The sequence below is a fragment of the Camelus dromedarius genome, chromosome 23, assembly GCF_036321535.1.
Source record: "Camelus dromedarius isolate mCamDro1 chromosome 23, mCamDro1.pat, whole genome shotgun sequence".
Lineage (NCBI taxonomy): Eukaryota > Metazoa > Chordata > Mammalia > Artiodactyla > Camelidae > Camelus > Camelus dromedarius.
In genome coordinates, this window is record NC_087458.1 from 7,461,714 (window position 1) to 7,484,550 (window position 22,837).

General features: G+C 54.0%; 3 protein-coding genes across 4 annotated transcripts; 2 read left to right on the plus strand and 1 right to left on the minus strand.

Annotated features, from left to right (window-relative positions):
- The first annotated feature begins 647 nt into the window (after positions 1 to 647).
- LAMTOR2 (late endosomal/lysosomal adaptor, MAPK and MTOR activator 2) lies at positions 648 to 3,780 on the plus strand. The gene is made up of 4 exons (XM_010999472.3): positions 648 to 924; positions 1,229 to 1,391; positions 3,252 to 3,341; positions 3,589 to 3,780. Exons 1-4 carry the CDS (start codon positions 857 to 859, stop codon positions 3,643 to 3,645), a joined length of 378 nt encoding a protein of 125 aa, XP_010997774.1. The 5' UTR covers positions 648 to 856; the 3' UTR covers positions 3,646 to 3,780.
- Positions 3,781 to 4,937: 1,157 nt separating this feature from the next.
- Positions 4,938 to 11,376, plus strand: RAB25 (RAB25, member RAS oncogene family). 2 transcript variants are annotated; one of them, XM_010999471.3, is made up of 5 exons: positions 4,938 to 5,222; positions 8,220 to 8,415; positions 9,705 to 9,898; positions 10,544 to 10,624; positions 11,015 to 11,376. In XM_010999471.3, the coding sequence occupies exons 1-5, from the start codon at positions 5,180 to 5,182 to the stop codon at positions 11,140 to 11,142; spliced, it is 642 nt and encodes a 213-aa protein (XP_010997773.1). In that variant the 5' UTR covers positions 4,938 to 5,179; the 3' UTR covers positions 11,143 to 11,376. The 2 variants fall into 2 exon arrangements, with proteins under 2 accessions (XP_010997773.1, XP_064333918.1); XM_064477848.1 differs by having other exon boundaries at positions 8,220 to 8,394.
- Positions 11,377 to 12,220: 844 nt separating this feature from the next.
- Positions 12,221 to 22,229, minus strand: MEX3A (mex-3 RNA binding family member A). Its single transcript, XM_031436113.2, has 2 exons — positions 21,592 to 22,229; positions 12,221 to 17,983 (listed from the first exon to the last, which is right to left on the minus strand). The coding sequence occupies exons 1-2, from the start codon at positions 22,043 to 22,045 to the stop codon at positions 16,875 to 16,877; spliced, it is 1,563 nt and encodes a 520-aa protein (XP_031291973.2). The 5' UTR covers positions 22,046 to 22,229; the 3' UTR covers positions 12,221 to 16,874.
- Between the last annotated feature and the right edge of the window lie 608 nt (positions 22,230 to 22,837).

The following is a 22,837-nucleotide window of genomic DNA, read 5'->3' on the forward strand; positions in this document are numbered from 1 at the left end:
GGGCGGAGCGTGTCCATCACTGCAGGGGCGGGGGCTAGCTCCCCGTGAGAGCCCACCGCCCGTCGTAACCCGCCCGAGCCGAGCTGATGTGTCCCCCTGGGCCCAAAGCTGCCCCCGCCCCTTTCGCGGGTAACTCCCGCTCCGGGACAAAGGACTTTCTGTGCCGCCGCTTTATCTCCGTTGCCTGTGATAACTGGTCTTTCTCGGGAACCCCAAATCCTTTCCAGGCCTGAGGCCTCTTCCCGACTTGAAGGTTAAATTTTCCCACTTCTGGATGTCTGTCCGTCTAAATCCTAGGATTGACTATTCACTTGAGAGTAGTGGCCTGCGTTAAGTCTATTAAGTACAGCCCCAGAGACCTGGATTTTGCCTGCATGGCCTTTCTGAGCCTTAGTTGCCTCAGTAGTATTCACCTCATCTCACAGAATTGTGCATTATGTGTAAAATTGCTTTGAAAAGTAACCAGATGTGTGCCCGACAAATATAGGGGTTTTATTTTAATTACTGAATCGTGGGTCGTCAAGCGGATATGACCTTTCTCTGCCCGAGGGGGTTAAATGTCCTACTACTGCCACTGTCCTTTTACTCCCGCTCTTTTCCCCCATAACCGCGTGGTTTCTCTGGAAAAGCCGACTATAACTCCCAGGGTGCCTTGCGAGGCTTCAAAGAACTACAACTCCCAGCGCCCCACCGCGGTGGGGCGGGGTTGAGTCAGAACCCCAAAGCCAGGCCGGGAAACTACAACTCCCAGGGCGTTCAGAAGCATTGCAGCTGAACTACGGGAAGCGGCGGGCAGAGGCCGGCAGTAGAAACTCGGGGATCTGGGTGCAAAAGCCCAGGGTTAGGAGCCGCAGGCATGCTGCGTCCCAAGGCTTTGACCCAGGTGCTAAGCCAAGCCAACACTGGAGGTGTCCAGAGCACCCTGTGAGTGCGGACCGAGGACCCGAGCGGCGAGCACTGGAGTGGGGCAGCGCGCCACTCTCCGAGGGAGGGGTGGGAAGGCTCTCTGGGAAGGGAGGAGGTGGCTGAGGGGGCAGCAACTAGGGGGAACCGGCCGGTAGGGCCCCTCTCGAAAAGGGAAACTGACGTGCCGGGTGCTCAGGGCATGTTCCAGGACACCCTCAGACCCTTGCTTCCTAGAAGCGCCAGTGACGGGAGTTGGGATGGGAACCCAGGCGTATCACTCCCCTTCCTAAGCACGATGATATCCCTCCCGATTCTTCGCCAGGCTGCTGAATAACGAGGGATCTCTGCTGGCCTACTCTGGTTATGGAGATACGGACGCCCGGGTCACGGCGGCCATTGCCAGTAACATCTGGGCGGCCTACGACCGGAATGGGAACCAAGCGTTTAATGAAGACAATCTCAAATTCATCCTCATGGACTGCATGGTATGGAGAGGGGAGCCACTTCCTCTGTCCCCTAAGGGGGTCCCCAGGGGGCGACCTGGACCTCATCCTGGACGGTTGGAGGGGCAGGGACAGGATCTTTGTACAATTGCTAAGAGTTGGTCTGCAGCAGCATTTATAATAGGCAGGACCCTATGCATCAAGTGGTGGTGAGGAAGGAGTTATGGACTCGAGGTCTGACTGGGATTCTGGTCTCAGCCAGCCACATATCATTTGTGGAACCTTGGGTAAGTCACTTTAACCTCTGAGCTTTCTTACCACATCTCCAAGGTGAAAACGATAACCCCACCACCACACCATGCACAGAATTGTTGTGATTGAATGTAAGAGACACTGTAGAGTGATATCCAGACAAAAGTGTTGTCAGCTGAGATTCACAGACAGGAGCATGGCCGTCTCCAGACCCTCGTCCAACCCCTTCTGTTTACAGAGAAAGGAGATGAAGTCCAGAAAGGGGAAGTGGCCATTAAACTGTGAACTTCTTGGAAACAGAAGCTGTCTCATTCACCTTTTTATCTGTTCAGTCGACAAATTTTTAGGTCGCTGCAGTGTTCTCAGGACTGGGGGAAAAGTAGCAAACAGGACAGACAAAAGCTGCAGCCCTAATGAAGCTTACAGTCTTAAGATATGCCTTAAAATAAGTAAAATAGGTATGTTTGTTTAATAAGTTAGTAAATATGTTTTGTAACAGAAGTATGTAAGTTTAAAAAGTAGTATGTTGGGTATTGAAAATGTGGAGAAAAAGCAAGGAAGTAAGACAGAAGATGCATGTGTTGGGGACAATCTCACCGAAAAGGTGACATCTCATCAAAGATCTAAAGGAAATTGGCAAGCCATGTGGCTCTCTGGGTCAAGAACTTTTCTGACAGAGAGGACAGTAAATGCAGAGGCCCCGAGGCAGAATGATGCCAGGTCAAGGATTAACAAGGTTGAAGTGGCTGGAGTAGAAGGAGGATGGGGGAGGTTAGTGGCTGAGGAGGGAGAGGCAGGGAGTGCAGCACGTGGTTCCTAGCACACACTAGATACTTAGTGAAAATTTGCTAAGCCAAATTGAAAAGGCCCCAAGAGTGAACTCTTCAGGAAGGATTTCTGCTGTTAACTTAGTCACCTACCTCTTCCTCAGGCCCTCCTTAACCAAGCATGCTGGTTCAACTGAGGACTCCTAACTGATGATTCCTAGAGTGCCTAGCCTAGAGCTGATGCTATAGGGCAATAGCTTTCAAATGTTTTGGCCACAACCCAGCTATAAGAAATATATTTTATGTCAGAGTCCAGTACACATATACACCCACCAAAACAGACATTTCATGAAATAGTGCTTCCCTTACTACATACACTACACTTCATTTCTCTTCTTTTTCTTTTAATGCTGATCAACCTTGATTGATCTGGAGTCAGTTAACCCTGGGGCCAAGCCTGCAGTTTGAAAAACATTCCCTTGGGAAATGAAGAGAACTATAAGATGGGTTACTGCTGTCTTCTTACAGTGTCTTTGGGGTGAACCCGTTATAATAACCTCACCCATTTGGCAGCCCTTTGCAGATGCCAAACTCCTTCCTGTGTATAAGCACCAGCTGGAGTAAGGTAGGGATTATAGAAAGAGAAACTGAGTTTCTGGGAGATTGGGTTTCCCAGTGTAACTTGGTTAGCAGGTGGCTCTGCTGAGGCTGGAATGGACTCAGGACCCCACATGCAGGGCTATAGCCAAAGTCCCCCAGCTGAAGCTCCTACTGTGCCCAGGGCTTGGAAGGCATATACAGTCTTTCTGGAGGAGCCCTTGGTGACGAAGGGGGCTAAAGGTGCAAGCAGAACATCACATCTCATGATACTTACCCCTACCAGGAGGGCCGTGTAGCCATCACTCGAGTGGCCAATCTTCTACTGTGTATGTATGCCAAGGAGACTGTTGGCTTCGGAATGCTCAAAGCCAAGGTGTGTATGTGCCCATCCCTGTACAACACTGGGCCCAGCCTTCATGCTCCATCACTGTGTCCACTTCCATCCCCACCACCTTCCTTGAGTCTTTCTCATGTCACCCAGTCTGTGCCTAATGTGGGCTAACTCCCGGGAGGAGGTGGGGGCTAGGGGCTGGGGGCTGAGCATTAGGAGTAGACCTGAGTTTAAGATCCCTCTAGTGGCAATTCTTGTGTGGGACTGATTTCTACTCCCTTTCTCACAGGCCCAGGCCTTGGTGCAGTACCTGGAGGAGCCTCTCACCCAAGTAGCGGCATCGTAATGGGCATTGGTGGAAGCAGGGGTCAGAAAAGACAGATGACTATTTGAAGGGGCAGGGCCCCCTGAGGAAACCTACCTGGACTGTGGGGGGAGGGTGGAACTTTGTTTTTCCCACGAATAAACTTCAACTCCTGTCTGTGTCTTGCCTACTTTCTTAGATGGGAGGAGTCAGAGGAGATAAGAAGGGGCAGGGATTGCTGTAGGCTGTTTTGTTCTGCAAGGATGGCTTTCCACTCACTCCTTCACCGTGACCGCCAACCACCAGATGGTTTTCGGCAGTGGTGCCTCATCTCCCTTGGCCTCTCCGGTGGTGTGACCTCACCTGGCCACTCAGAGAAGAATCTTACCCACCTGGTTGGCAAAACCTTGGGAGTGAACTCAGAGGAACAAGGAGTTGGGAGAGGTCATGTTGGACAAAGAGAAAACAGGGCCCTGGGAATTTAATGCCCTTCAGTCCTGACCTGAGGGGTGGAGTGGGGGTGACTTTTCTACTCTTGGGGTTGGGAGGGTGCCCGCAACTGCCTACAAGGGCTACCTCTTTGTTCTTCTCCAAGCATTCACATGCTTACACAGACACTCCAGATCAGGAAGCCCTTTGCAGACAGGATGGCTTTGCTCTGAAGCCTTGGGTCCTGGGGAGGGAGTAGAGGAAAACTGGAAGCCCTGCCCCCACACTCAGACCCCTCATCCTGTCTGCTGTTTCTGCCCCAGGTCTCCCCCTATCCAGTGTCCTTAGAGCAAGGCTGGACAGGGAGCTACCAGCCCCTTTCCCAGTGCTGTACATAAAAAGGGACCCATCCCAGGGAAGCAGGTAGGTTGCAAGTTCAGCTCCACCCAGGGTGAGAAACTGCCCATCCCAGGCCCTGGGGTGTCAGGGAGGGGCCAAAGTTGCTGTATCCAAGATGCAACTCCCAGAGCTCTGCACTGCATCCCGGTGATCCCAGCCCCTGCCCCCACCAGCCCTGCCTCTGGTGCCCCCGTTACCCCTCAACCCAGGCTCTGAGGAAAGCAGGAGGCCAAGAACTTTTCTTGCTCCCTGAGGGACTATTTCTCACTGGTGGCTGGGTCCCCCATGGCCACAGGTCCCAGGAGCCTAGCAATGTGCATTCAGTCCTCAGCTGGCTCTCTGAAGGGACTGTCCCAGTTCCGGCTGCTCCCATTGTCACTCCGTTGAGCCTGCTCACCTGCTTGTGGGAGTGCAGGCTGAGAGCAGACACCCAACCTGTCTAACCTGTCTGACGTCATCGTCTCTCCACCCACCCGGGCCTCAGGTCTCCAGTCGTTTCGCTTCCTGTTCACAGCTTCCGTCCTCTCTGTTCCCTCACGGCACCGACACCTGCTAGGGCTGAGCCTCCCTAGGCCCTGTCTAGCCTTAAATCGGCCCTCAATCCCTCCGGCTGCAGAAGTCTCTACCTTCAGTGAGAGGAAGGGTGGATCCAGGTCTCTTGAGAACCGAGGGCTGAGGGCATTGAGCCAACGCATAGACCTGTCACCTCTGCCCTCGAAGACACTTGTGGCCTCCATGAGGAGCCAAGATGGGAAACAGAAACGAGGAAGATTATAACTTTGTCTTCAAGGGTGAGTTGGGGTCTATAAAGAAAAAGGAAAGCCTGAGAGAGACCCAGGAGACCAAGAGAGCCAGAGGGCCCCCTCCTGTTTTTTTTTACCACTCAGCAGGACCCCCTCCCAGGGCTCATCATTCCTTCTGATAAGAAAGAAAGCTGCAGGGAGTAGGGGAGGGTCTGTTTACTGGAGCAAATGTCTCGGAGCTGCCAGAATGCTCTGGTGCTGTAAGTAGTTTGATCTCTCCTTAATAATGCCGAATTAGTCTCCTCCGTCCTGTTCCTAATGACAGCCGAAACCCCTAGGACTAGTCAGCCACTGCAGCACAAGAGATGGAGGTCAGGCTTCAGAGAGGACTCCCTCCTGAGAAGAAGGAGAAACCAGCAGACTGAAGGGGAAGAAAGCCATCTTTCTGGGCAGCTGTACAGGAAAGGAGAGATAGGAGAGATCTATCCCATCATAGGGCTGGATGAAGACATAGGGAAGATGTAATGAATTGGAAGCGGGGTCTAACAGAATCTGGAGGACCATGGCCTTGTCTGTCTGTCCCTTGACAGACCCTTTGGGCCCAAATACCAGGAACTGGGTACAATTTGGCTGGAAGTGTGCATGTATCTTTCCTGCTCCTTTATGTTGCCCCTGTGTTTGGCCAGTCTAGTGTTCCCCACCCCCTACCCCCCAACCCCACCCCACCCCACCCCACCTCCACACCTCCTCCAGGGCAGGGTGGACTGGTAGCGCTCCGATTCCCTGTCCAGCCACCCCACCTCACTGCCCCTCCCAGCCTCAACCCTGCCTCACTTGAGCTGGGACTCTCAGCCAACCAGAGCTTAGGGAACCTGTATTCCCGGAATCTTTCCCAGGAACCAGAGATAGGGTAAGGGTACTATAGGGCAATACTACTTGCAGTAACTACTGTTTATTGAGCCCGGGCTATGTGCCAGCCACTAGTTCATTAATCACCATAACAACCCCCCAAATTTTATCCTTCATTTTGAAAGCCTGAGAGTCAGGAGCCAGTCTGAGTTCAGATCTCAGCCCTGCCACTTACTAGTTATTGCAGGTTGGGGTCCCTAGAAGCAGACACTGAGAAGTTTGAGATGGAAGATGTTTACTGTGGGTCAGCAGCAGTGAAAGAAAGAGGGAGGATGAAGGATTGGGCAGCGGGAGAAGTCACATTGCAAAGCCTTGGCCAAGGGTGGGGAGCTTTGGGTTACCCTCTCCTTGCTCGGGCACTGGACGCAGGCTACCCAGGAAAGCTATGACCACAGGTGAGGCTGCTCTCTGCATCAGAGGGAGATGCTGAAGGAGCTGACGGCGGGAGGCTGTGTGCTAACTGCACTCCCTTCCTGAAAGGTGCATCTGGGCAGCACATCTTGTGTTTACCACACTAGCTGTGTTATCTTGTGCAAGTCACTTAACTCCCCTGTTAAAATGGGATGATACTAGTAATGGTACCTCCCTCATGGCATCATTGTGAGGATCAAATGAGTTAATATGTGGAAAGCCTAAGATGATGCCTGGCACATAGTAGGACTCAAAAAACTTTAACCATTAGTATCTCCATTTCATAGATGAGGATGAGAGACAGAGCAAGTAGCTTTCAAAAGATCATAAAGTCATTACTGAAACCCAAATCTGTCTGACTCTAAAACCCTTGTCCTGAGCCCGTTTGGGGCCTGAGGGGAGTGCTCAGAGCCCACCCACTGGGAGGGATGAGATGGGGATGAAGTTCCCAGTAGGGGAGAGGCAGGAACACACACACATACACACACACATACACACATACACACATCCTCTTACGTACACACACCCATATTGCTCCCAGCTCTTTCCTGCCTTATACAAATAAGGAATTTTTAAAGTTAGGATGCCTTTGTAGATTTTATAAACAAGGAAACTGAGACCCAGAAAAGGTGAGCCACTTATTCAGAGTTGCATAACTAGGCAGAGGCTGAGTGGGGACCAGAGCCCAGAACATGTGGCTCCCAGTCCTGGGGTGCCAGCCTGCCTCTCCAGAGCCACCCTGGGTGGCCACCTCTAATCCTGGATGTTCAGCTTGGGGCCAGTTGGACTGTGAGTTGTGCTTATGTCAGCCCCACATTTTAACCCCTGCCCCCAGCTCACCCACGGTGGGTAAGACTGGGCCCTGGACGCTGCCCTCCAGCCCAAAGGGTCTTCATAGCCCCTCCGGTGAATCCTTGTCCCTGAAAAACCTGAAGGTAAAAGCACTGGCCTACCAACAACAGTAATGACAGTCACAGTTTTGCACACTCACTGTATCCTGGGCAATATCTCCTTTACCTCTTGCAGTAACCCATAAGACAGGTGCTGTTGTTCTTCCCATTTTTTCATGAGAAAAAGAAGGTCTGAGAGGATAAATAACTTGCTAAAGGACACACACAGCTGGTCCCACACCCAGTCCCATGGTCTTAACCATGCAAGGCTGTCCCTTCCTGGGGACAAGTGGATCCTAACTTCTTGCACACACCTCCACATCTTCCCCCCACCCACAGATGTGTCACCTGCCAAACTTTCTCCTCACTCACACTTCTAGTCACACCTCTGCTCCCCATGCACAAACCTCCTACTTGTCCTACCAGCTCATATACATAGAGACACGCACAACGTTCTCATACTCCCTGACCCAGAGATGTGACCCTCCCCCAAGACCCCCTACCCTCGTCATTCACATGTACACACCCTGCTAACCTCACAACCTCTGAACACCAAGACCCACAAGCAGCCCACAGACGTGACTCCATCACCAGATATGCAGGCTGACTCAGAAGCCTTAAAGTCCTTCACCCATTTCAGAATCTCATCCTTTCTGCCCCGGGATGGAAGCATCATGTAGAGTTGCAGACAGACTCTAGTCTCTGCCAGGAGACCTGGCTCCTTCCTCAGTTTTCTGAGCTCAGCTCCCCCTTTCTGATAGGCAGAACCTCCAAGCTCCGCCTGGCTTGGAGCTGCTCTGCTCCAAGCTCAGCCTTTATCTTTCCACTCCTTCAGTGGTGCTGATCGGCGAGTCTGGCGTGGGGAAGACCAATCTGCTATCCCGATTCACTCGCAATGAATTCAGCCACGACAGCCGCACCACCATCGGGGTTGAGTTCTCCACCCGCACTGTCATGCTGGGCACCGCCGCTGTCAAGGCTCAGATCTGGGACACGGCTGGCTTGGAGCGGTACCGAGCCATCACCTCGGCGTGAGCCCAGGGCTGGGGGACTGCTGGGGTTCGAGGGTGCTGGGAAAGTCAGGGCATAGCTCTGGAGGAGAGGAGGGTGGGGAGGAGGAGGAAGAGGCGAGGACACTCAGGGGTGTGCTCCTTGAACAGGATTGCGGGACGCCATGGCCCAGGTGAGGAGACACAAGTACCATCACTACAAAACAGCCTGAGACAGGATGTAGAGATACCGACTGCTGGAACTAAAAATGAGTCATTGCCACCACTTACTCATGTCTTTGCTATGTGCCCAGGAAGGTACAAGGCACCTTGCATTGGGCATTTTGTGTAATCCTTAAAGTACCACAAGAATAAGGGGCTACAGTAATCCCTCTTTAAATACAAGAAGTTTGAGTTTCAAGCAGGTGAAATCAGGGTGGAGCTGGGATGGGGGCAGGTTCTGGGATCGAGAGAGCTCCCTCACTTGTGCACAGTGCTTTGCACTTGGCAACCTTAACTGTCTAACCACAGGGTGAAGGGCTGGACCATGCCTTCAGCTGCATTTTACAGACTCAGAGGACACAGAGGAAGCAGCCTCCTGACACCAGACACAGAGTGTCTCCCAGTCAGTGTCAGGCCAAATGTGGCCTGTGTGTGTGTGGTGGGCAACAGCACCTGCCAGGGGACAGGAAGCAGGAGTCAGGTGCTTTGTTTATACATACTCGTCACTCTTGGACTGGTCACCTGACTCTTATGAGCCTCAGTTGACTCAACAATAAAATGGGAACAATTAGATACCACCAGTCTGAAGAAGCTCCATCTAACTCCAAGAGTGAGGCTGGAGGCTTGCTAGGATGCCTCAGATGATCAAGTCAGAAACTGCTGCTCTGGGAGGCATTTAGCTGGTCCTAGAAAGATGGCCACGAGAAAGAAGTAGGCACTGTGGGTCAAGGAGCTGTGTGAGGAAGGTCTTGGAGGCATGGCATCCAGGTGGCCGACTTGACCAGAGCCCAGGTACGCACTGGTGGATAGCAGGGGCTAAGATCAGAACAAGACATAAGGAAGCAGAGAGGCTAGGCAGGAGGAGCGAGCCAGTGATTTTGGAGAAGGGAGGTGAGTCTTCGGAGGCTCCAAGACCAGTATCCCAGGAGGGCGCTCAGCACTGGACATGGGACTTTGGACTGCCCTTTGTGCTCTGGGTCTCTGGACCCCAGTTTTCATATTTCCCCATCTCTGGTACTCATCTCTGGCTTTTGGCTAGAGGACTCTGCTCTGAGGTTGGGCCGGATGGCCCTGACCTTGCCTCTGTTCACCCTTCTACCCCAACCCAGGTACTATCGTGGTGCGGTGGGGGCCCTACTGGTGTTTGACCTAACCAAGCACCAGACCTACGCCGTGGTAGAGCGCTGGCTGAAGGAGCTCTACGACCACGCCGAGGCCACTATCGTTGTCATGCTCGTGGGTAACAAGAGTGACCTCAGCCAGGCCCGGGAGGTGCCCACTGATGAGGCCCGCATGTTCGCTGGTGAGAGCCCACCACAACCCAGTCTGACGCCTCCAACCCCACCAATGCAATCCGAGCTCCCGCCTCCCCAGGCCCTGCTGGGCACTGCTCTCCTCCTAGGGCCCCGGCTTGGACTTCCTCCAAAGGGTCTCCTCCCTCCATACCTTCCACTCAGAGTCTCTTAGCCCTTCCCCTCTGTGACCCTGTGTCCCTCATTTTGTCCCACCATCTGCCCTGAGGTTGTCTTTCTGGGCAATTGTTCATAGTTGGTTTTAAGACAGCCCACCTTGCAATGCTCAGAGATCCTAAGTGTAGCAGGTGAACTCCCCTTGACCATCTCTAGTCACACTTTCCCCAAGAGTCTTCTGGGGTTTAGAAGCAGTAGGATATAGTGGTTCCCAGAGCCCAGCCTCACATCTCTCAGCCAGTGACTAGATGTGGGACACCAAGCAAGTTCTTAATTCATTCTCTCTTTCTAGGCTTCAATTTCCTCTTCTATAAGAAAGTGATAGTATTCAAACCTACCTCACAGGTTGTTTTAAGGATTAAATGAGCTACACATGCCAAGGGTTTAGCACATAGCAAATGCACATCGTAAACATGAAGTAAATATTATTATTATTGCCTGTGCCCCCACAACTGATGGCATGCTTCCTTTCCTGTCAGAAAACAATGGGCTGCTATTCCTGGAGACCTCAGCCCTGGATTCCACCAATGTTGAGCTGGCATTTGAGACCGTCCTCAAAGGTCAGAGCCCCTGCCTCCATTCAGCGCCCCTAGTCCACCCCTGAGACTTCTGTGGGCAGTGGTAGGAATGCAGACACCCAGCCCTCGCCCACTCTAGCTGATTCCTCAGCCCCTCCGTGGGCCCCAGGCTCCTCAGAGCCTCCCTAGTGTGTGCCCCACCCCCTCAGCGTGGGGCTTAGGGAAGGAACCAGAAGGCCACACTTCCCAGGGAGCTGAGTCTTAGTTTTTCTCCACCTAGGTAAGTAACAGGGAACCAGGTACCCAGACTCCTCTTCCTTCCAGCAAAACCCCCCATGATCGGAAAGGGGTGGAAAGGGGCTGCAGTGTGAGTATGGGGAGGGTGGGCTCTAAATCTTCCTCTGACCTGATCACTGCCCTCTGCCATCTCAGAGATCTTCGCAAAGGTGTCCAAGCAGAGGCAGAACAGCAGCCGGACCAGTGCCGTCACTCTGGGCAGTGCCCAGGCTGGGCAGGAGCTGGGCCCTGGTGAGAAGAGGGCCTGTTGCATCAGCCTCTAACCTTAGCTAGCGCTGACCCTGTCCCCACTAGCTTTCTGGCGCGCCCCCCACCTCAGCCACCCCCAGCTCCAGAAGCTTTCCCTGCCCTGTGGTTCCAGATGTCAGAGTGGCTGGTTCGCTGTTCACAGCCCCGCAGAGCTCTAGGGTCTTCATGCCCCCGACCCACATATCTCTTATTATCTGTTTACCTCCTCACAGACTAGAGCCCTCAAATAAAGCTGTGTTTTGTATCAATGCCTGGCTATCCTGCTGCTTCCCGGTGCCTCCTCTTCATCTCTGGCCTGTTCTCTGAGTCCCTGTTCCCCCTCCCCCTCCCTCCATCCTCCCCACCAGACCTACTGCCCCTCTCAGGGCCAGCTGCCTCTGGAGTCCTGTGGTCTGGGGACAGTGCCAAGGGGGTGGGAGGTGCCTGCCCTTCCCTCTGCCAACCCCCAGGGCAGGTGGGGGAGGGAGGGCAGCATGGTGGAGAGGGGGTATCTGGAAGGCGAGACAAAGGAAACCATCAGCGGGCACCATCTGGTGCCCAGGGCCCCGGTGCCAAGAACTGAGGTCACTCCAATGCCAGGGGTGAGGGGAGGAGGCAGGGGGAGATGTTACAGAGAAGGGGAAGTCAGGGCCAGCCCTGTCTGTATGTGCTGGGGAAGGGGGTTTTAAGCCTGGGAGGTGGAAGGTCCAAGTCTTCCATCCCTCTGCCTGACCCTGAAGAAGAGGGGGTGTGGTGTGTAGGGATGGGTTGAACCTGGTGGGGATGAGTGGGGAGGGTCTGTCTCTCAGCTCTCTTCCCCTTCTCCATAGAGCCCAGGAGCTGGTTATCCAGGCAGGGTCCAGGTCACCCTGCCTTGCCTTGTTCTGTAGGACAGGGTGGAAGGGGGTCTGACTGCACACCCGAGGAATGGAAGGTAGTAAATGGGGAGAAAAGAGGACTGAGCACTTGGAGACTTGGAGTAGGGAGCTGTGGAGAGCAGACAGGAGCCATCCACTTCCCGCAAGGTGAGCAGGGTTACCCAGAATTACACCACAGAAAACCCCACTCACCCCAAGGTGTTCAGACTCACATGCAGAGAAAGAAGCCAGAGCCTTAAGTAATAATACTTTTAATAAAATTAAGTTCTTAATAGCACATTTAATACATTAACCCTCCCCCTTCTTGGTTTCTCTGCATTTTGTGCAACATCACTTTGACTTGATTATTCATGGGTTCATTTTGTTTCCCGCCTTTATTTTGCTTTTGAAATGTTTCTCCTTGGTGGATTTGTACGTGTCTTCACTAGATGCCTCAAATTAAGTCTGACCACAATCCTACTCTACTTTCTACAGTGGAGAGACCATCCCCCCTGCCCCAGGGCTGTCTCCCCCCACCCACCCGACCCCACCCGCACCCTCGAGTGGGTAAGGGGAAGCCCTCCCCAACCCAGACGCTACCTCCCCAAACTAGCGGGGTTTCTAGGACAAAAAGAGCAGGGGGAAACCTGTCCCTAGGTGGGGTGAGAAGAGTAAATTGGGGAGAGGGAGATGTGTTTGGGTTCTAGGGCCAGGGAGGAGCATGACAGTCATTGGTGTCAAATGGAGCAGGCTCTTCTGGCCAACAGGAGCCCAGGGGCCTCCACACTCCCTTGGCTAGGAGGAAGGGGCCTGACCTGATTGCAAGCTGGGGTTGGTAGAAGGCAAGTGCTTAAAAAAAAATGAGTTGATTTCTCACAAGCAAAAGCCAGACTCCCCTGTTTTCTATGAGGAGAGTGAGGTGCCCAGGGGCCAGGACACAGTGGAAGACCCCAACCTGAACACTTAACAGATGGAGGAATAGAGGGTTAGGGTCACGGTCACCCAAAGTCCCCTCCCCCTGCCTTTGTACCCTTGGGGGCTGTTCTCCCAGGCCTTCAAGGACAATGTCTCCACTCTACCCCAGTGGGTGGGAAATCCTTCTTGGAATCTAACTTCTATGAGACAATAATGCACTCTGCAAACATGTAAAGCACAGGCAGCTTTAAAGGAGAACTGAGAACTGAGATGGTGACTCCAACTGCTGCCATGGAGGTCAGAAGCTAAGTGGGATACTGGGTGGGAAGAGGGACGGGGGACAGACCCTCCTCAGTCCCACTGAAGCTGTGAGAAAGTAAGGGGTGTGTGTGTGTGTGTGTCTGCGGGTGGAAAGACCCTCCTCAGTCCCACTGAAGCTGTGAGAAAGTAAGGTGTGTGTGTGTGTGTGTGTGTGTGTGTGTGTGTGTGTGTGTGTGTGTGTGTGTGTGTGTGTGTGTCTGCAGGTGGAAAGACCCAATCAATCAGCAGTGGAGTGGATTGAGGTTACATTTCAAGGACTTCCTCAGTTAGGCCTGGGAGAAGCTAGCTCAGGAGGGTTGGAGCTGGGCAGTCTCCGTCCTCCCAGAGCCCCAAGAGGACACATCACTTAAGAGTAAGGGCGGCCCAACAGAGGGAAGGCCGGGATGGTCAGGCGATTGTGCTCTCCCTCCTCTGCTGCTCCTAGCCCAGCCCCACTCTGGCTGAAAAGATCAAGGTCCATCCTTTCAAAGACCCTGGGAACCAAGCCCCTCAGCTATTTGTCCTACAACTTTAAAATCCAAGGATTCTCAGAATCAACCCCAGCAGACTGGAAGGAAGCTCCCAACCATATCTAGCAACCTGCTCCCACCCCGGTATCTGAAGATAGGGGGGCTCAGGGTGGACTCAGCCACTTCCCTCCTCTATTTTCCTTTTCGTTACGACTTTTATACATTCTACTGGACCCAGGGGCCCTCAATGCTACTAAACTTTAAGCTATCTGAATATCATCTACTAAGTAACTAGTAATTCTTTCTTTTTTTCTCTAGGATTATATGAAATAAATTTGAATTATTATTATTATTAATAATTATTATTTTGTAGTATTCTTTTCTTTTAAACCCCTCGGTTTCTTTCTTTTTCTTCTCTCTCTCTCATTTTTGGTTAAAAAAAAAACAACAAAAACTATTTCTCTTAAATCTCATACCTCTCTGAGGGTTCCCATAGGCCAGCTAGGCCTCAGTTCTGGACTTCCCCTCCTCACTCGCCCTGGGACAGGGCAGGGGAAGGGGGGCACACCCCAGGATCCTCAGTCCTCAGTCCTCCTGCTTCTTCCTTTTCTTGTTAATCCCTTTCTTTGTTTGGCTCTGCCGGCTCCCCTGAGGGGGAGGGGTAGAGGGGAGGGGGAGCCCAGGGGGTGAAATCCAATCTACTAGCAGGGCCCCAGAGGGACCAGGTTCCCCTGGCCCCCCGTCTCCACCATCCATCCTAGGATGCTCCCCCTGAAAAGCAAATGACATTCCTCCCCAAAAAAAAGTGGGGGAAAAAAGGAACGTAAACCCGAACATATATTAAAAACACTTTTTTAAGATTTAACTCTGAATACAAATGTATTTTTTTCTTCTCTCCCTACATATATTCTAAACCTTCTAAAGTTTTTTTATTTTTTTTAAGGATCACTTTATCATAAAATAAAATATCCTTTTCATATAATAAATTACCTAATAAAAAGTCTTTTTTTTTCATATTAGCCCAGGTTCTTTGCTACATTTATATGGTAATAAACGCCTTTATTAAAATAGAATATTAAATTATAAAGAACTGCTTTTTTTTTTTTTTTTGCTATTTTTGTTTTCTCTCCTCTGTGTTGGTCGTCTATCTCGCTCCCTCTCACGCTCTCTTTCTCTCCTCTGTTTTGTCTCTCGCTGTGTGTGTTTTGCGTTTGTTTCTAGGTTTGGCTCAATCAGTAAGAGTGGGATTGAATTTTCTGAGCCCCCTAGTGTAACAGTCTTCTGCCTTTGTGGGTAGAGTGGAGAGGGGGAGGGGGATCCACAGACAGACATCCCATCTTCCCACCCCCCTCCCCGCCCCGCCTCGGCGACCGAGGGGTGCCCATTTGGTTTGGTTTCTATTGTACAGACATCTCAGGATGGCTCACATTGGCGGGAAGGAGGGAAGTTGTCACAGGCCAGTTTTCCCGGCTGTGACCTCCTTCCGCTCCCCTCCCTGGCTGGTGGTTTGGAGGGGAAGGCTGAGGAGAGGTGAGTTAATTCACAACAGGAGGAAGGAGAGGAGGAAATCCCCTCTGTACCCCCATCCCTGCACCCCCTCTCCATCCAGGAAGAATGGGACTCCCAAGCTTAAGTGCTCAGAGATCACCTAGAACAGTCCCACCCTACTATATACAAGAATCTCCTAGGACCCCCGAGGGACTCCCATCCCCCATCCTCTCCTGGCCCGGCCAGCGGAACCAGGAGGGTGGGAGGCTGGTGGCCACCCCAAGTGAGCAATAGGGAAGCAGCAAAGGGGGTGCAAGGCCTGTAATAATACAAGATTCTCACAACAGGCCGTGCTGCACCCCAATCCTGCTTGGCTCTGAACTGACCCCTCTCTGAAGCCCTGGCCTCTCTCCTCAACCACAATGAGTGAGACAAAGACTTCATGATTAACTTGCTAATAATGGTTCGGGTCAGGGTCAGGTCCAGAGAGGGGCGCAGGGAGTGGGGCACTGCAGCGGAGGAGTGGCCCCTCCCTCCAGCAGCCTCTCTTACTGCCGCAGGCCCTCTCCTGCTCCTTGAAGCAGCAGCCACACTACCCTGGCTCTGCCCCTCCCTCCACTAGAAAATCCAGCCCAAGAACTGCTCCCTAAACGTAATGCCCAAAGATGATAAAGGTGGAGGCTTGACCCTTTATGTTCCCCAGTATTAGTCCCCTCCTCAAATTTTCACTGAGAACGGGGATACATTCCATCAAGAATTTGAGGTGTTTCTTTGGAGGAGTAGGGAGAGGGCCTCCAGATGCCAGAAGAGGAATTGGGGGGGGGCCATCAAAACGTTCTCCCCCTACTTCTCCCCAAGGGGATGGTGTCCCCAAAGCTGGGCTGGAAGGGGTAGGAGGAAGGGGGGAGAAACGAAGAGAAAGAGCAAGACAGGGCTGATTGTGACAGCCAGCAAAGGGAAGCAAAGAGAAAAGCTGGGGGGAAGAGCAAAGGAGAAAGGAAAACCCAAAGAGAAGAAAGATGATGAGGAGGGAGTGGAGGGAGAAACTGAAGAGGGCAGAAAACAGCATCCCTCTCCAGATTCCTCTAGCCCAGCTTTGTGGGGACAGATGAGTTCTGAGCCCTTTATTGATTGACATGCTTCCTCTCCATCCCCCCTCCCCCCAAAATCTATTCTGACTTCTCAAAGGGCCCCAACCACCTTATACTGCTGGAAACCCAGAAACAGATTCCCAAACAGGATATGGTGGTGGAGAATCTAAAGGGTCAAGTTAGGAGGTCAGAGGTCGGGACCAGAGGGCTTGAGGATTGGAAGAGCACCTCTAGATACAGATGGTAATTCTCCCTCTCCCTTTCGCCACCCCTCCACAGAGGAAGGGGTAGTGTGACACACAGACGGGGAGGTGGAGAGGGGGTCAGGATGCCTTAGGGGCCACCTCTGGCAAAACAAAAGTTTCTCTTAGCTGCTTCCAGATTGAAGGGTGTGTTGAGGTATCAGAGTTGTAACTCTAGCAAAATTTCCGGCCTGGCCCCCTCCCAACCTTTCTAGGACAGGGTGACCAGAGGCTCTGAAAGTGGCCCACCCTCCAGCCACCATCGCCTCCCCTTCCCCCTCCCCAGCGATCGAGTATCTCTAAGCACCTTGCCCCTCAAATTACTGATTTCCAAAAGGAGCTATCGGAAAACAGCTCCGGGAAGGCCCCGGGGGAGTGGCCCCAGGAGGCATGGGGCAGGGGGCTTAGGAAAATATTCGGATGGCTTGCGTGGCTGTGATGTGGCAGACGGGACACTCGGGGTCCGTCCTCTCGCAGATGCGTACCGCACACTCCATGCAGAACAGGTTGTGTCCACAGGGCACGAGTGCGGCAGTCACCTCACTCTCGAAGCACACCATGCAATCACGCCCGCCGCCGGGGCTCCGCAGGCCGCCCCCGCCAAGTTTAGAGAAGCCCTGGAGAGGCTCTCCCGGCGGACGTCTTGGGAGTCCCGCCAGCTCCGGCCCCGCGGAGGTGGCAGGAGAGCGATGCGCTCCCGGAGGCCCTGCTCGGGCCTTGGCGGAAGAGGAGGAGGAGGAGGAGGCGGAGGAGAAAAGCACCGAGGTGGGCGTGGCGTTCTCCTGGCCCGCCCAGAGCGGGGGGCTAGTCTCAGCCACGCCGTAGTACACGTCCTGCTTGCCCACGCCGTAGCCCGGAAATAGGTACCCGCCGTAGCCGAAGTCCCCGCCTTGTTCGCCCAGGCGCGGGGCCTCGAAGCCAGAGTCCACTCCGCACTCGCCGATGCAGCCCAGGCTGTTCTGCCGGAAGGTGGAAAGAGGCTTGCAGCCGGGAGGGTGCACCCGCCAGGCCTCGGAGTAGCGACTATCAAGCGCGGCGTCGGGGCTCCCGGCCAGGAAGTCGTTTTCATTGTTGTACTCGAGGATCTTGCCTGTGCGCACTGCGATGTGCGTCTCGATCTCTTCGCGCGCACGCTCCACGTTGCCAGGGGCACCGGTGATCTCGAACACCGGGTCGCGGTCCCGGCTTGGCGTGATAATGTACGTGTTGGTCTGCTGCTGGATGCGTTTGATGGTTGCCCCCTTGGGGCCCACCACCAGCCCCACCACGCGGTAGGGCACCCGCACACGAATGGTCACTTGGCCAGGGAGAGCAGGCGCCACGCCAAAGGCGGCGCCGGACTTGTTGCGGGAGGCGCGGATCATGGAGAAGTGTTCCGCTGCTGAGATGATTTCTCGTCGGGCTGTGGCCACGTCCTCCCGCCGCCCGGTCACCATGAACACTGGCTCTTCTCCTCGCACTGGCGTCTTGATGTAGGTGTTGGTCTTGGCCCTCAGAGCCTTAATCTTGCAGCCTAGGTAGGGAAGGGGAGAGATAAAGAAACTCACAGGGCAAGAAGGTTTGTGCTGGGACCCATAAGCTCCTGTTCCTACTCAGATACCCAGCCCCTCACCCTTTGAACCCCGCCCCTCAATCCACCCTGATTGGAAAAATCCATTCGTCATATCTCAGATCCAAGAGACGTCTCTAGCAACCACAGACTACAAAATGTCCCAACTTTCCCTGGGATTCCATTCAGGACCTTTAAATTCATGCACTCTTTGAAATCCGGAAATAATCACTGACCCTCCCAGACAAGCTTCTAACCTCAAATCTACTTACTAACTCTTCCCCAACCAGGAGCTGTTCCCTCAATTTCTCTACTGATTTCTGGCTACTTAAAAACTCCCAAACCACTTAATCACCCCACCCTACCCTGGCCCACAATTGTAATCTCCAGTCTGTTACTGACCTTGATCTTTCCTCAGAACCCCAATGCGCTCAGCAACCCACAATCTACTCCTCAGTTGATCTCCATTCATTAAAAGTGTCCTCCGGTCTACTCTGAGACCTGAGACAACTGGTCGCCATCTGATTCCATGCCCTCCACCCACTAGTGTCTCCCAGTAGGCTCCAAATTCATAGCAAGTTTTCAGCAACTGGTGGACTGTGAGAGACTGGGAAGGGTCTCAGGATCAGAGTTTCAAGAGGGAAAGGAGGCTAATGACGTGTGAGGGACAGCACCTGACTCCATGGACATTCCTGCCACCCTACCCTCTGGAGGCAGGAGAGCCAAGATGGGCTGGGGGCTGATTAAGGTGGGGGAAGGTGTTCTGGACCCGTACTCCTGCTCTGAAGGAGTGGGTTAAATCTGGGAGGTTGGAGAGAGAGGCAAGAAAAGAAAGAAGAGAGGGAGACAAAGAGAGACAAAGAGGGAGAAGGGGAAAGAAAAGTGAAGGAGGCTGGGATGACCACACAGCAGTATAAAGTTGGCAGACCTCGACAGATGACCAGACAAGGCTCTCTCCTCCTTCCCCACTTCCCTCTCCCTGCCCCTCACTTACGGAGACTCACATGCTTTCTCAAAGCACACATACTACATGTGTGTGAGTTTGCACACGCACACAGACCTAGGAGCCGTGAGGCCCTGTGCCTTTTTCTAAACAATACTTGTGGTGCAAATGAATGCACACTTTCACACACCCCTCCTCTCTCACACACGGATTCCCTGTTTCAACCTTTAATCCACCCCACTCTTCCATCCCCATCACGCCCAGCACAGAAGCAGCACATTCCTATACACGCCCACAACTTTTGCTCCCATTCACATATAGACACGTTCACACCCCTCTTCAAATTCACACTCACCATTCCCCTTCTCACTCCCCTGCCACACTACCTATCCCCCCAAAACCAACGTCAGTGGTCCTAGTTTTCTAACTCTGCCCCAACCCTCAAATCACAGGCCTAAGGTGAGCCCGTTTTTTTTCCCCTCTCCTTCCTCTACTCCAGATGGCTTCTTCTCCAACCCTACCAGATTGGCATGTGGGAGGAGAGCGGGTTGGGGGCAGCTCTCCTCACCTTCAGGAGACCTCAGGAAGGAGAATTTGCTCCTCCCTTTTTGTCTTCAGACCTCTTGGCAGTTGAGAAGTCCTACCTGTTGTCAGGCCTACATCCTTGCTGCTTTAATGTCAGTAAATGATTGTTCTATTTGTGAGGCATGGAGGGTTAAAGAACAGTGAAGCCCCCACTCTTACAACTTCTACTCACGTGGCATCTGGTAGGCACCTGGGTTCTGGCTCTAAGTTTTGGGTCCATAAACTTACACGAGAGCTAAGTGTCTTTGGGGATTGGAGTTGGGGTGAGAAGGACGAGCTGGGCCTAAGAGTAAGGAGAAAAGCTAGAGGCCTGGAGGTGTGGAACTGGTTGTGGTGGACCTTGTTCTGGGTTTCAAAACCCTGAAGAAGCATCTCTTGAAGAGAAGACCCACTTGGCTTCACCTTCCTAGAGGTCAAATAAAGGAGCACTGACACTGCAGCAGGAGGAGGGAGGTTAGATAAGAGAGAGGACTTCCCTATACTTAAGGAATGAGGGGGAGGCATATCTTCTCTGAATAGGAGAAATCCCCCTACTTTTATGAGAGACAGGCCCATCTGATGCGGAGGCAGAAGAGGAAAGAATGACTCCATGAAATTCCGGGGCCTCCCAAGACCACCCCCACACCCAGGAAAAGATATCAGTGTCCCCACCCAATTCCAGGGCTCTGGGTCCCTAGTTTCTGGCAACAAGAGGAAATCAACTTTTTAAACCAAAAATCTCGAGAGATGGAGTGCCCCAGGGGGATGAGGGCTATGCAGGGGAGTGGCCTTTTCCCCTCCTCCATTCTGGATCTCCCTGAAAAATCCCCCCAACCCCCAGCACTCCATAGACTAGGTGGGATATGGAGTAAACCAGCCCCCCACCCCCCACCCCCACTTGCCTCCCCTCTTCTCCTGCCTCCAGCCGGCCTCCTCTCTCACTCCCAGCCGGAATGCAGCTCCTCTATTGTTCCCCACTGTGGGACAGCTCCTCCCCTGCTCCTCCCCCACCCCACATCTCCCCAGCCCAGCCCCCTTGCAATTTCCAAATCCCACCTCCCCCTACTCCCCTTTGGGAAACTGGGAGAGGGAAGGGTCCCCAAGATCCCGTCTGTTCAATCTGGACCCTCACCAACATTCCCACCCCCACCCGCCCAGGGATGCTGGAGCAGAGGAGGGTGTGGTATCAGACATACTACACTGGATTAATTCTGCACCCACCCCCCACCCCAACAACACACCCAGACACTTGCCCTTCACCAAATCTCCAGGTGAAGATTTCTTACCACCCCCCCCGCATGCCCCCTCCCGCCCTGACCTACTCTCTCACTACCAGAGACCCCTCTTCAGGCCTCTGGCTCCTTACGGTGGCCAGCCCAGAACAAAAGCCTGAGAGAGAGGAGGAGAGGTCCACACCAGGACGTGGCACTTCGTTGGAAGCATCCCTTCCAAAACCCCATAGACCATTCAACTTTGGTGTGTGGGTGACCACAGGACTCCCTCCTCCCAGCAGCCCCCCTCCCCACCTCTTCCCCAGGCTGGGACCCTCCCATGAGCCACACCCCCTTCCATTCCTACAGTCAGCCCAACAAAGAGACAGATACTCAGTCTGGCTTCCCGGGCCAGGTCTCCCCCAAAGTCTGTAACTCTAGGCAGCTGGGGGTCTCAGGGGTGCCCCCTCCCCAACCCACTAGCAGATGCCAGAGTAGGGGCTTCTGAGTAACTCTTTGCACATTCCGCCAGTTTTTCTGGCTAGGAGTGGACACCCCCTCCGGACAGCCTCCCCGGATTGGGAGACCGAGCCCCCTCCCTTTTCCCTCTCTCCAAGAGAGGATATTTCTTTGTCTAAGGGCAGAGCCTAGGGGAGGAAGGATCTGGAGAACAGTACCAACTAGGGGATAGCAAGGAACTTTGTGGCAGTTGGAATCAGGGGAGGGGGTGAGTCCCCCTTTGTGGGGAAGGGACAGAGCCGGAGGCGCGCAAGGAGGGAGGAAATGAACTTTCCGTACTAGGGATGGGGTGCCCCCCACTCCAGTCCCTCTCCGCGGTCCCGGCGCCCGCTTACCTTGCCTGCCCACGATCTCGGCCACGTGCTCGGAGGTGGGCACGGGTACACACTCGGTGGTGTTGCTGCTGCCCTTCAGGCGCAGCTCGGCCTCTTTGTAGAGAGCGCAGAGCTTGGCGTCGCTGGCCCCTTTGGGGGCGGTGGGGGGCTGGGGCGTCTGCGCTGCGGGGGCCGCCGTCGGGGCGGCCGGGGGCGCCGCGGGCGGCGGCGGCGGAGCCGGCTGCGGGGGGGCGGCCGGCTGCGCGGGGGCGCCGCCCCCCCCACCTCCCCCGTCCTCGCCCGCCGTGGGGGCGGGGGGCTCCCCCAAACCCAGGAGGCAGAGTTGATCGAGAGCCAGCTGAAGGGCGCGCTCGTCTTCCAGCAGCCCTCGGTCCTTAGCGCTTCCCCCGAAACATCCTAGTTCTCCAAAGCCCCCATTTCTTTCCATTATTCCAGATACCACTAGACTAGGCATGGCGAAACAAAAGCTGGGGGAGAGAGGGAGAGGGAGAGAGAGAGAGAGAGGTGGTGGAAGGGAAAAGAGGAGAGAGGAGGGGAGGGGAGAGGAGAGGAGGGGGGTGTGTGGGGAGGGGGGAACAAAGAACTGGGGAGGGGGGAAGAAAGCGAGATAGAAAGATAGACCCTCCCCCTAAGCCCCCCTCCCCAAACACCCTGTAACCCGACTCCCCTCGCCCCAGCCCCCGGGGTGGGGGTGGGGGGAAAGAGAAGCAAAGCCAAGAAAGCAGATCTCCTCTCCTCTCCGGGGTGACGGGGGGCGGGGGGCTGCGGGATCTCTGCCCCCACCCCTCCCGCCTCGGACCCAGGAGTCTCTAGACCCCGCCGTCCAGACGCCCCCCTTAGGCTCCCGCACCGAGCCCCAGTCCAAGAGCGGCGCTCAGTGGCCCCCAATAGAGCCCAGCCCCTTCCAGCGCTCAAACTCTTTTGTTTTAAATGAACTGGATGGAGCAGCATGGAACTGACGGGAGGGGGGCGCGCCGGGGGCGCCCGGGGCATGCCGGGAGTTGTAGTTTCCCGCCCTCGGGGGCTCAGGGACAAATTCCTTGACCCGAGAAAGATAAGGATGTGCCTTCGGTCTTTACCCCCGACCCGGAGGCAAAGCGGTGTGTGGGATGGAAGTCGAGGTCCCTAATTTTTCCAAAAGGTCGGCACGGGGAGAGGAGTCTGAATACAGAAACGGAACGGGTTGAAAAAAGGCTAATGGAGCGTGCCCCTCTCCCAAGACCGGCTCCCTCTCGATCCTGGCCAG